Here is a 12,225-nt window from a genome sequence, read left to right as displayed (position 1 = left end):
AAATTTGCAGAAACAGTGTTGCCTCATGTATTAGAATATCTAGTTATGCCGTATGTGTATTAATAATAAAAGTTTAGGTTATTTTAATTTTGTAAGAAAAAATTACTAAAACAACAAGATGTCATTAATTATTTTTATTAGATTACATTTAATTTTTAATAGCTACATACTTATAACATTAATTATGGCAAACATTTTTTTTTAAATATTTTTTTTTTTACTTCACAGACGAGATGAAACTGCTCAATTATTGGAAAATATTATTTCTGCTAATAATTCAACAATGTTAAATCAACACAAAGTTGAAGAATATTTTAATTCGATGTCAGCATCAGAAAAAGAAAAGGTAAAACTTTTTTAAAAAAAAAAATTCTTACTATTGTGAATTAACAATGGGAAATTATTTTGAATTTGAATTTGCTTTTTTTCATTCACAATAACACACTATTAAGAATGAAAATTCTTACAGGTCTGGTCTGGTAAATTCATCAAGTATTTAACAATATTTTTTTTATTATTGCATATACGAGTACCTATGGAATTTTTGTTTGCAACTCGTTTTTTTTTTCTAATAACGAAAGCTTTTGCTTTCTATCTTCAGCATTATAAATTCAAAATTTTTCAACCCCCTTGCAATATGTAGCGAATAATAAACACTAAATATGTATCTTAACTAATATTTATATTAGTATAAATACCTGTTATACATATAACAGGTTTTCAACTGTTATTATATAATAACATATAAAAAATAATATTCTGCAATATTGTACGGGACAAAATTAAGAAAATGAAAATAATATACGGTTTTTTGTAAATTAAACTTTTTAAATTACCCCAACATAAACACTTCTTACAGAAGTATCTTTCCAATTGTCATCACGTAACAAGTCATCAATTGGTTCTCAAAGAGAAAGTTGAAGTTTTAATCACATAAAGTGAATTACATAACTAAAAATTCCATAACACATCGCTTCTAAAATTTGAAACTGGGCGGAAATAATTGATTGTAATAATTTTTTAATATACATTTATATATTTTATTTGGATAGGTTCTTTCTGGTGAAAACATTGATAAATTAATGGCTATGTGGATGTATTCAGCTAAAAGAGCATCTCCACCTCAACCACCTCCTGTGAAAAAATCGCGACCAATTATGCTAGTTCCGGCTACAGCAGGAAATGGGGTAAGAATATTTATAATAGGTATAAAGTCTTTTTTATATTAACGTGGAGTGTTGAATTACTCGCTATTATACTATTTTAAGATATTTGATACTAAAATATACAAATTCGTGTATGAACGCATATTAAACTCTGTGAAAATGATAATTAATCTTTTCTTTTTTCTTTTGTATAATTTAAGTTACCACCACAAATGTTACCGCCAGGTTGTCGTAATCCAGGAATTTTATTACCAGCTGCTGCAGCACCACCTCCACCACCACCAAATGTTGGATTTCCATTTCCATCACCATATGGTGCAACACCACCAATGCCAGGTTCATATCGTATTATACAACCAGGTTCAAGACCATCTTCAGAAATTTATGCAAAACATATTGTACATTCACAACGTCAAAATAGAACACGTCAAAAACGTTCAAGTAAAATGGATGCAAATCGTCGACAACGTCGTAAATCTGATTCAGATGCTGAAAATCGTAAAGCATTTACATATACTGGTTTAGATCGAACTATTGCTGATAGTTTTTTAGAAAGACAAGAACAATCAAATAATGGTAGTCATGTAGATTATTTAACATCAACATCATCATCAAATGATTCATATAGAAGTGGAAATATTGGAAAACCAGTTTAAAAACATAAAATAATTATTATAATATAGTTTATAAATATGTAAATACCATATACATAAATACATGCATACATATACATATATATAAACTGTATCTACAAACATTAGTAATTAATAAGCAGCTATATATATATACCATAATTGTAGAAATAATGTAATATTATAGTTAATGTACCACAAAGAAAAATTGCATAGTTTGTAGCTCCATTCTGTATCCCAGTCAAATTCGTAGTCACTTTCAAATCACAGCTCTGTTTACATATATGTATAGCTATATATGTATGTCATTTTTCCAATAAGATTTAGTTGTTTGTTTGCATATATGATTACGCATATCCAGTAAAAATGTTAAAATATCCAATAAACTTATAATTTTCTTGGACAAAGTAACTGAGTTCTGACTGAATTTTGCACAAATACAGTTTTGTACGCTTTCTTTGTACTTGAAAATTATATTAGGAGAATAAGTATATCGTAATATGATACTCATTCATTTCTTCCTACCCGAAAAGTGGAAATGTGAAATACAATATGTGGCTCTAAATTTTGGTTTTATATTAATATTTCCAATAAATATTTCACATCATCTGATTCCACAAAATTATTTTTTAAATATATAGGACCATTTAACTTATTTTCAGGAAATGTAATTACATAATATGGAAATCTATATTATGCGACTCTTAAAATGTTAAAAATTTTAATTTTAAAGTTGAATTATTTTAAAAAATTGTTGGCCAATTTCACAGTACATGTTAGATTAATAAAATTACTATTAAATTAGTTTAATCAAAATTAATAAACTGTTAAGTACCTACATCGCTTTTCTTATTTGTTGTAAAACTATTAGCACTAAAATTGCATTAACCATAACTTTTATACAGAAAAATCGCAATTTTTCTTTGTGCTCAGGAATTGTATAATAAAATAAAAAAAAAATTATTAAATTTAATAAGCGTAAATAATTTTTTTTTTTTCAATTTAAAACTTAAAAATATCATAGAGATAACAATAATAATTGCTTTGTTTCGGAACCAAAAACAAAAAAAAAAGGATATGAAATCAAATTTATTAAAAAACAAAAAAAAACCATCGAGCTAGATTCCAAGTAATTGCAAAGAAAATAAATTTGATTTTATGATCCTTTTGTGGTTATTTGATCCTTTTATTGTTTTTGATTCATAATTTTAAATTATTATTTTCGTTTTAAGTACATAAATATCTTTACTATTTTAATGATGGCGCGACAAAAGATTTTTTTAACTAGATTTTTGTATTCTATGTTTAAATTTATTTTTTTAAGAATTGAATAAAAAAATTCTTTAAGTGCAATAGTTATTGCAGTTTTTTTATTGTATCTATCAGTCGCATATATAGGTAAAATTCTGTTATACTTGCAAATAACTTTAATAAAAATAATATTATTAAGATCTTTGTTTTTATTAAATATGCGCTAATAAATGAAGTAAAAAGATTTTGTGAAAATTTTATTAGAGTATTTGAAGGATAAATACTTAACTACTGCCTGTTACTGCTATAACTATAAAATGATTTTTAAATTTAAGTTTCTATATAATAATGATTGTATATTAGAATAGTTAAAATTAACTTTTGTTCATTAAACACACTTAATGTTTTTTTTTTATTCTTATTTTTGTGTAAATATCTGATTTCTTATACTCATATAAATTATTAATTTTAAAGAAATTAAGAATATTGATTATCCAAGAATTTCTATATAATATTATGTTAGTTTAAGTAATAACATTCAAAAAATTCTGACAATCTTCTGTCTCAAAATCAAGAGTCAATGATACGTTTTTAACTTAACTGAAATTTCAGATATCGAAAATAAATGTTAGAAAGACAATTCTGTTTGTACTATTCTGTATACTTTCTGTTTGTACTCATGAATGTTTTCAAAAATAATTTTAACAGCCTAATCGTGTATCTCGCTTTTTCATTTCACAGTTTATTCACTTCCAAATCAGAATTCTTAGTATTTTCTAATAGATATTTCATTTTTCCAATAAGATTATTCATTTTTTCAATTAAAGAGTAAAATAGCGAGATACACGATCAGGCGTTAAACTCAGTTTTTAGTAAGAAGATTTATTTTCTAAATTATTTTAGCTTGTACTTACCCTAATATTTTAGTTGAAAATAATGGAATAATCTAATAAAGGGTAAATTATTCACTAACCCCTATTTAATATGTAATTATGTAATTAAAATAATTCTCTAATTACAAATTTAATTTTTTTTTTCTTATAAATTAACACAAAAAAAAAAATTAAAATTTTCTAATTAATTCTTGTATAAGTTTTCATATAGAGTAATTAATTAATAAAGATATAAGGGAGCGCATTTTAAATTTTTATAAAAAATAAGATTAAATTTTCTCTCACAATAAATGGAATTCTTTTAAAATATTTGAATGTAGAAGCAAGTAGTTGGATATTCTAACCTAACATTAAATGTGGTCTCTTTATTAATATTATTAAATTACTTTATTATTTTAAATTATTTTTTATCAATAAACCATGTTAATTTTATTTTATATTCACATTCTGCATAATTTCATATTTATTTTATAATTATTTTTTAAGTTTTCTTTTTTGTATTATATTTTTTATTTTTTGTATAATTAAAATATTATAAAATATTTGAAAATGTAATTAAATGTACTTATTATTATTATTTGTTTTTTTTTTTTTTGTATATAAATGTATTCAACTCATTATTAATATTATATAATAAAGACTGTAAATTTTTAAGTAAAAAATATGTTTTTCATTGTTTAATTAATATTATAATATTTTATTCATTCTATTGTACCAATATAATTTATTAGTAATTATAGAAATTAATTAAAATTAAATTTAATTATTAATTAATTTATTTAATGGAATATAATATGTCAAACAAGAAAATGTTGTTATACATAGAGGTTGCATTTATTATCTGTATATGTCTATAATTATAAGTACAGTTTTTTAATTTATGGGCTTATAAATTATGTTAACTTTAGGCCCTTACTTTTCAATTCCGTTCTTAAAATCAAAATAATTTAATATTATATGTATTTTCAAATTGTTAGATATAATTTTCACATATAGTTTTAATGATGTCGGAATGGAAGTTAATATTTTTAGGAATATTAAGTTTTCTAAGGTCCTATACTCGAATAATTGATGGGGTATTTGTGTGCTTATTTTAAAAACTGTTGTAATTTCCAGTGTATATATCCGGAATTTTTGTAGATTATATTCGATTCATTGTTTTTTTTTCTTGTTCAAGTTCCAAAAAATGGAATTTTGGACACATGATTTTCTTTAGTTACTGCAAGGGTTTAAATATTTCCTAATGGTTGTATTCATTAGTTACGTAACCATATCCTGGATTTTTTCTTTACATCTTTTCCAAAAATTTTCTTAAAAATAACCTTAATTTCTATTATAGCCTTGAATTATTTATAAATTTTTCTTTGATATTCTATTCTCCAACATTTAAGTAGGGATATATTTAAAATTACTCTTTTTTGAATTAGAATTTCCACATCATTCAATATTAATTTCAACACTTTCAGTTATTCACCCACCTTGCATATTATTTCCCATATTTAATCCAACACATCAAAACTTTAACATCACGTTTACATAGACCCTAATTTAAATGTTTTATATAGGTAGGTAGTTATTTATCAATATATATTTTGGGATCATAATAAATCTTTTATAAAATTTTAACAAAAGTTTTGACGTAATTAGGATTTTCTATTTTATTTTATTTTGATTTCATTGTTATTTATACGTTTCATTGATCTCCTTAAAAAATTATTTATTCGTTTACATATATAAAAAATTCATCTATTATGTAAAATAAAATTTAAAAATAAAGTAAAAATTTTAAGTTTCCACGCTTCCCATTCTGAAAATGTATACTATAAATCGAAGATGTTTTAAAAACGTAAAGTAGGACATCATCAGATTTGCAAATTTTTGTGATTTGGATTTGCTAAAAATAGTTTGAGAATTTTGATATTTTCCCAGATACTTTCCATAATTCATGAAATTTAAAGTTATAAAGGAAAGGCTTTACGTATTCCGTAACGAAATTATTCTGATTCCTTGAGGATTATAAATTATCTTCTTTTAAGTACCGTCTCTCTGACCGTAAAAATGCTATTGTTTAAACTTTGGTTTTTATGTAACAAACCAAATAAAAATTTAAATATAAAAAATATTATCGAGAACTCAAGTCAATTTTAAAATAAAGTCATTCACAATTTCATCACAATATCATATTCGAAATTTTCGTACTATTTTAATTTTTAATATCGTGAATTTTTTATTTAGTCACTAAGCATTCTGATTTTTTAAAATTTTTAATCTTTCAATTAAATTCAAATCAATTTTATCCGATTAATTTTGTCACTAGATAAGATTTTTAATTCCACTAACAGTTTTGCATATGTTTAGGATGAAAAATATCACATTGGGGAAATAAAAATTTTTCTTTTTATCTCATGCTTCTTCACCTGTTGATTTATTATTTTGGGAAATTTAAGTACTTGAAAATCTGCAAAATAAAAAATGCTTGCATATGGAAAATGTGTAACAATAAATACGTTCATCATATGTACATACCTCTTGCTACTGTTATACCACGAATATAACGACTGCAAAAACGTATAAGTATTGGTATAGTGTTATACATTATAACAATACAAACAAAACTACATGCTTTAATTTGTTAAAAATTTTATTATGATGCTTTTGATTTTATAGCCTGCATTTTTCAACTTTGTATAACAGTTCAGTAAAATTTTTAATTTGATTTAATTTTGTATAACACTTATTTTTTAAGTTTGTATTGAGCATAATATGCATATAAAATATGTAACACTCGTATCATGCTTTGCAGAAAATTAAAACAAGAAACATGTAAATATTATTATATACCTTACCTTACATTAAGTGTATAACATACATGCAATTTTTTGTTTTCAAGGCATTAATATGAAGATACTAAACATAATAATATAAAATGCATATGTATGTACATATATACGTTTCACTATTAAAACAGGTAGGTAATTTACTTATATTCCATTAGCTGCAACAGTTTTATTGAGTAAATAAAAATTAACACGTGAAGAAAATCTGTAACATTTACATATGTAAAAACAAAAATTCCCAAAACAGAAATCTGCAAATTTTTGAATTTCTCTTTTTTTTCTCCTATACTCTGGTTACAATAAATATGGTAGGCCTCGTTTTCACATCAAATTTTATTTGTCGAATTTTCAGCATAAATGCCACTTATTGCTTTTCCACATACAAGGTATTTTTAATAAAATGTGTGTCAAACAGAAACAAATCTCACATTATATCACATGGCGTATAAACTGAATCGATTTTCAAAAAATAATTTGCATGTCGAATTGATTAATTTTTGGGGTATTTTAATCGACTATATATATCAGATGAAAATAGTTACATTTCGCAGAAATTACGTTCGACAAATTGAATTTTCTCTAAGAATTTAACGTTAAATTTTTGTAAATATGAAAAATTCACATAATTACCTTGAAATTTTCTACATTAGAATTGTTTGTCAAAAAAACCAAAAGTCTGTCACGAAAAAATGAGTCATGTTAATTATACATAATATTATGTAAACCCTAAAGTCATTTAGTTTTTTGACATTTGAAAAAAAAGTAAAAAAAAAACTTTATTTGCAAATTTTTACCTGCCGTCTTAAAATGACAAAAACAAATATATGGCAATTTTTAAACATCATTTATAAAATAATGTCATCGGTTATATACTGTGCGCCTCACATTTATTTTTTTTTTTAAATTAAGCCGTCGACTCACTCACTCAAGTTTTTCAAAGAAAAGGAAACAGAAAATTTTAAATTTATATTTTTAATAACAAGCCGTCGCTATCGACTCACTTTCATTTAACAAGTTCTATTTACAAATTGTATTGTATTAAATGTCAGCATACCACAATCACAGGTACATATTTCGGCGCGGCGAAACAAGTTTTATAATTTTATTATCAAGCTATACATTAAAATTTTCTTGTTTATTGTTTCATTTTGTATAAGCGGTGGTAGCTAATCTGCAAAGAAACAGAAATTATATTATATACTAGTATTACACATAAATGTTTATATTGTTATATTATACTTATACAAAATGGAAATAATCTATATTATATATGTTTATAATAAAACTAAGCAGATCTGCAAATTATATTTGTATGTATGTAATTTATTTCTTATTCAATTTATTTTTTTATTCTTCTTATATTTTGTTCTTTTGTTTTTGTTATATGTTTTGTATTACAATAATAATATAAAATAAAAAAAAAAAAACAAACAAGTATAAAAATTTTTGTTTAGTTGAAGAGAGTGAACTGTAAAACCTGTCAGTTATCTGTAAGCAGTTGATTTGTTAAGTAACAAGTCGGTAAATAAAACGGGATTAAAAAAATTTTTATAAAAATGTTTTTGAATTAAATTTTTTGAATTTCTGTTGATTTTGTTTTGTTTTTTTTTTTTTTTTGCATAAATTTTAATCAAAACAAAATCAAATTGTGTGACTGTGTGTTTTTCTTTTTTGTTTTAAATTTTTTTTTTTTACTTTTCGAACCGAAATATTTTTTGTTTGTTTCATCACTACTCACTACACCTTGTCGAAATGATGGTGAAGATTAAAGCGCCGCGCCGTGATTTTTTTTTTTGCTTTTACTCTGTATTGTGTTTCTTGATTTCTTCTAATACAATTTATTATTATTAATAGTGATGTGATTTTTTTAAGATAAAAATTGAAATATAAGAAAAAAAAAATTAATTAAATTTGTAAATAAAAAATTAAATAGTAAAATATTGTAAAAGAAGAAAAGAAATTTAATAAATTGTGAACAAAAAAAAAATTAAATAAGATTTAAAAAAAAAAATAATTTTCGAATAAAAAATTGAAATTTAAATTATTTTATTAATTAATTACTAATAAGAAGAAAATATTATAAAATAAAAAAAAAATACTAATTAATTATAAAATTTTATTTATGTGTGTGTAGTTAAATAATATTTTAAAATATTATAAATAAAAAATTAATTTAGTTTATACTTAATTAAAAAAAAAATTGAAATTATTAAATTTTTGGTGTGTATTACTCATTTATATTACAAAAAATAAAAATAATAATAAAATAAAATAAAAAAATTAATTAATTAGTTCAATGTTATTTAAAAAATATTTGTGTCAAATGTATAAATGTTATAGTTTTAGTAAGTATAACACATATAATTAAATTACAAACATTGTTATGTACAAAAATTAAGTATATATAACATAAAAATAATTAAAAATATACATGTAAAAATAGTTATGCATTTAAATTAAAAAATTGCAAAAAAAAATTAATATTTATAAGTAATTAAGGAGAGAAAAAATTTTGTGAATATTTCAATTATGAAATTAAGCTCGTCAAAAATTAAAAGGAATAAATTTTAATATTTAATAATAAATATAAATAAGGTAGGTGAATTATAATTGTTAAAAATAAAATATTTATAAATAATTGTTGCAGTATTACACGTACATACATTATATCGCTTGTTTGCTGCAACAATTCGTCATATCTCAATATTTTTGCACATATTTAAGAAAAAAATGGCCCGTTGCAAATTTCGATCAATTTTCTCGTTACAAGTGTTTATAGTATTATTTTACAATTAATTGTGAACGACAATTTTTAAGCTATATAGAGAAATGGTGTTTTTGTGCAAAAAATACAAAAAATAAATGTTTCAAGTGTCTATTCCTGCGTAATTCAGAAATCGTAGTTTTTAAGTTGCTCACATATATCACTGTTGCATCAAATGTGCGATACGTAACTATTTACCCATATTAAATTTTTAATAATGGTAAAACTAATTGAATAATTTTTACAAAAAAAGTATTTGATTACAATTTTGTTTTTTTTTTCCCCTTCTTCACTCCTAGGAGGAGCATAGGGCTAGTGTATGATATCATGCCCTACTTTCATAGCGCCATAAGGTTAACTAGGTGACTAGCCTGCCGTAGTTTTATTTATATTAAATATTATGAATATTTGAAAATTACTTGTATAACAATTATTAATATTGTATATTAAGTTATATAATATTGAATATAATTTTTATACAGTGATCTGACCGGGGTTTGAACTTGAGACCCTTAAGTTAAAGGGCCGGTGTCATAACCATTGCAGTCAGGTGGTTTGATTACAATTAAGTAATTAAAATATTTTTAATTCATTTTAAATTTAATAAGACTAAAATAAAGCAATGATTACTTTTATTTTGTAAATTATTATGAACAAGGCAATTAAATTATTATTTTATTTCTGTGAAACTTATGTATGAAAATTAGATTGTATTAAATATCATAATTAACATTTTAAATAATTATTAACGGTAATATTTTCGTTAAGTCTAATTATTTGTTAAAAGAGTTTCCAAATTTAAATAAGTATACCATAGGTACTAATTTTAGTAATTATAGTTATTTTAAATGATTTTATATAAGTACTTAATGTAAAGTTTAAAACAATTTAAATTTTAATGCATTTACTTAGAGAAATATTAATACTTAGATTTTTAGATTGAGTTCCAGCGTTACCTTGTTTATAATTTTTTTTATTGTACTTTACATTTTAACATAACATTATATAAAAATAATTAAGGCACTGTGTGTGAATAACATTTAACAATATTAAAAACCTACTTAGCCAAATTGTGCAGTGACCAAAAAAAATATATACATATATATAATGCATCTAAATGCTTATACATAGTTACATACATAAATGTATGCAATAAGTGAGAGTGCCTACTATGTAAATTATATAATTTCTTAATTGAAAACTATGCTATATTGCAATAGTTGATCCTCTTAGATAATAACAAAACTTCCATTATATAGTCAAAATTATTCAATGATTAGTAAAAATATAATTTTATGGGAATTTTATAACATCTTTATTATACTTATAATTTAATTTTTTATTGTGCTTGATTTACAATTCAAAGCAATAGGCCACGCTAGCAGTAACGCAGTAACATTTGAATTATACTTATAGCAAAAACTTATAAGTTTAGTAATTGTATTCACAATAGAAAGTTGCTACGCATAGCGTTATTGATGTTGTATATTGTGAACAAAGCATTTAACTGTAAAAGAATGCTAGTGGTATAGATTTTGTTACTTATAGTAAAATGACAAATCGTTTTAGAAGCAAAAAAATTTTCTGTGTGTAAAACTACTGTATTGAATTACTTTTGTGTGTTAATCTACAATTATATGAATATACACACATATATGTTATAAGAGTAATAACAATTTAATTTGTCAAAATTATATTATTATTATATTTTATAAATCTTGAAATTATTAAACCTTTTACTTAATTACTTATCGTTTAACATTAAGTAGTCTCTTATGTATAACAATACTACTTATATAAAACAGGATAGAAATTTTAAAAAAAATCAAATTTAATTTACTCTTACTTGATATAGCCAATATAATATTATGAAAAATTTAATTATTATAGGTTAATTATAAATATGCTGCAAAAACTACAAGTAAAAGTATTTTACGACTGTAAAAATATTGCAGGAATTTTAGTATTACTTGCAATAAATCTAAAAAAAAAAGTTTAAGAAAATTTCAAAATTCCTTCATTTCCTTAATGTGAATTTCTTATACTTAAGTATACAAAAACTTGAATTAAATTTTAAATTTAAATCATTGAATATGGCTGACTAGTCGAGTATTCTTACAACATCTGTTATAATTTACACACATACATACAATTCATTTAATAATAATTTAAAACCTAAAACAATTTTATAATATTCATTTAAGTAAGTAAATTTATTTTACAAAACACAAAAAATTCATTCATAAGTCAAAACAAAGCAAACAAGCTGAATAAAACAATGAGAAAGAAAAGTAAGAGTTAATTTTGAAAAGATTACAAAATTTTAAAAGCAGGAATTAAATAATAATAACGGTTAATAATAGCAGTCTTATATTTTACATAGTTTACTTTTTATACATTTTTAACTCCTATTGAAATTATTACAAATTTTTTGTTTTTACATTTTTCTTTTTACGTATGTTTTTTTTTGTAATTAAAATTTTTATTATTATTTTTTATAATAAAAAAATATTCAAAGTTTGTTGTTGTTTGTTGTGATTTTAATAATGTAAGAGTTTTGATAGCAAGTTTTTTGTTAAGGTAAAAATGCAAGTAAGCAGTTGTAAAATTTTTCTCTTTTACCATAACTTTACCTTTCTTTTACTGAATAGAATAAAAAGAAAAATAGAGAGGAAGAAAATA

At 22.4% G+C, this 12,225-nt stretch overlaps 1 protein-coding gene and 1 long non-coding RNA gene across 2 annotated transcripts in view; both read left to right on the top strand.

Annotated features, from left to right (window-relative positions):
* The window catches only part of LOC129605481 (uncharacterized), a 32,830-nt gene extending 29,565 nt beyond the window's left edge, over window positions 1-3,265 (top strand). The window contains exons 3-5 of the mRNA XM_055515264.1: window positions 229-346; window positions 1,053-1,187; window positions 1,367-3,265. Of these exons, the coding sequence (XP_055371239.1) occupies window positions 229-346; window positions 1,053-1,187; window positions 1,367-1,822 (709 nt within the window). The 3' untranslated portion in view covers window positions 1,823-3,265. The remainder of the gene's footprint in view (window positions 1-228; window positions 347-1,052; window positions 1,188-1,366) is intronic.
* A 5,984-nt stretch (window positions 3,266-9,249) lies between these two features.
* LOC129605426 (uncharacterized) overlaps window positions 9,250-12,225 on the top strand; it is a 55,113-nt gene continuing 52,137 nt past the window's right edge. Inside the window, exon 1 of the long non-coding RNA XR_008696712.1 lies at window positions 9,250-9,374. This is a non-coding gene — a long non-coding RNA (uncharacterized LOC129605426). The remainder of the gene's footprint in view (window positions 9,375-12,225) is intronic.

The sequence above is a fragment of the Condylostylus longicornis genome, unplaced genomic scaffold, assembly GCF_029603195.1.
Source record: "Condylostylus longicornis isolate FDR11 unplaced genomic scaffold, ASM2960319v2 ptg000013l, whole genome shotgun sequence".
NCBI classification, from domain to species: Eukaryota; Metazoa; Arthropoda; class Insecta; order Diptera; family Dolichopodidae; genus Condylostylus; species Condylostylus longicornis.
Note: the sequence above shows the minus strand (reverse complement) of the source record. Positions and strands in the feature narration are given on the sequence as shown.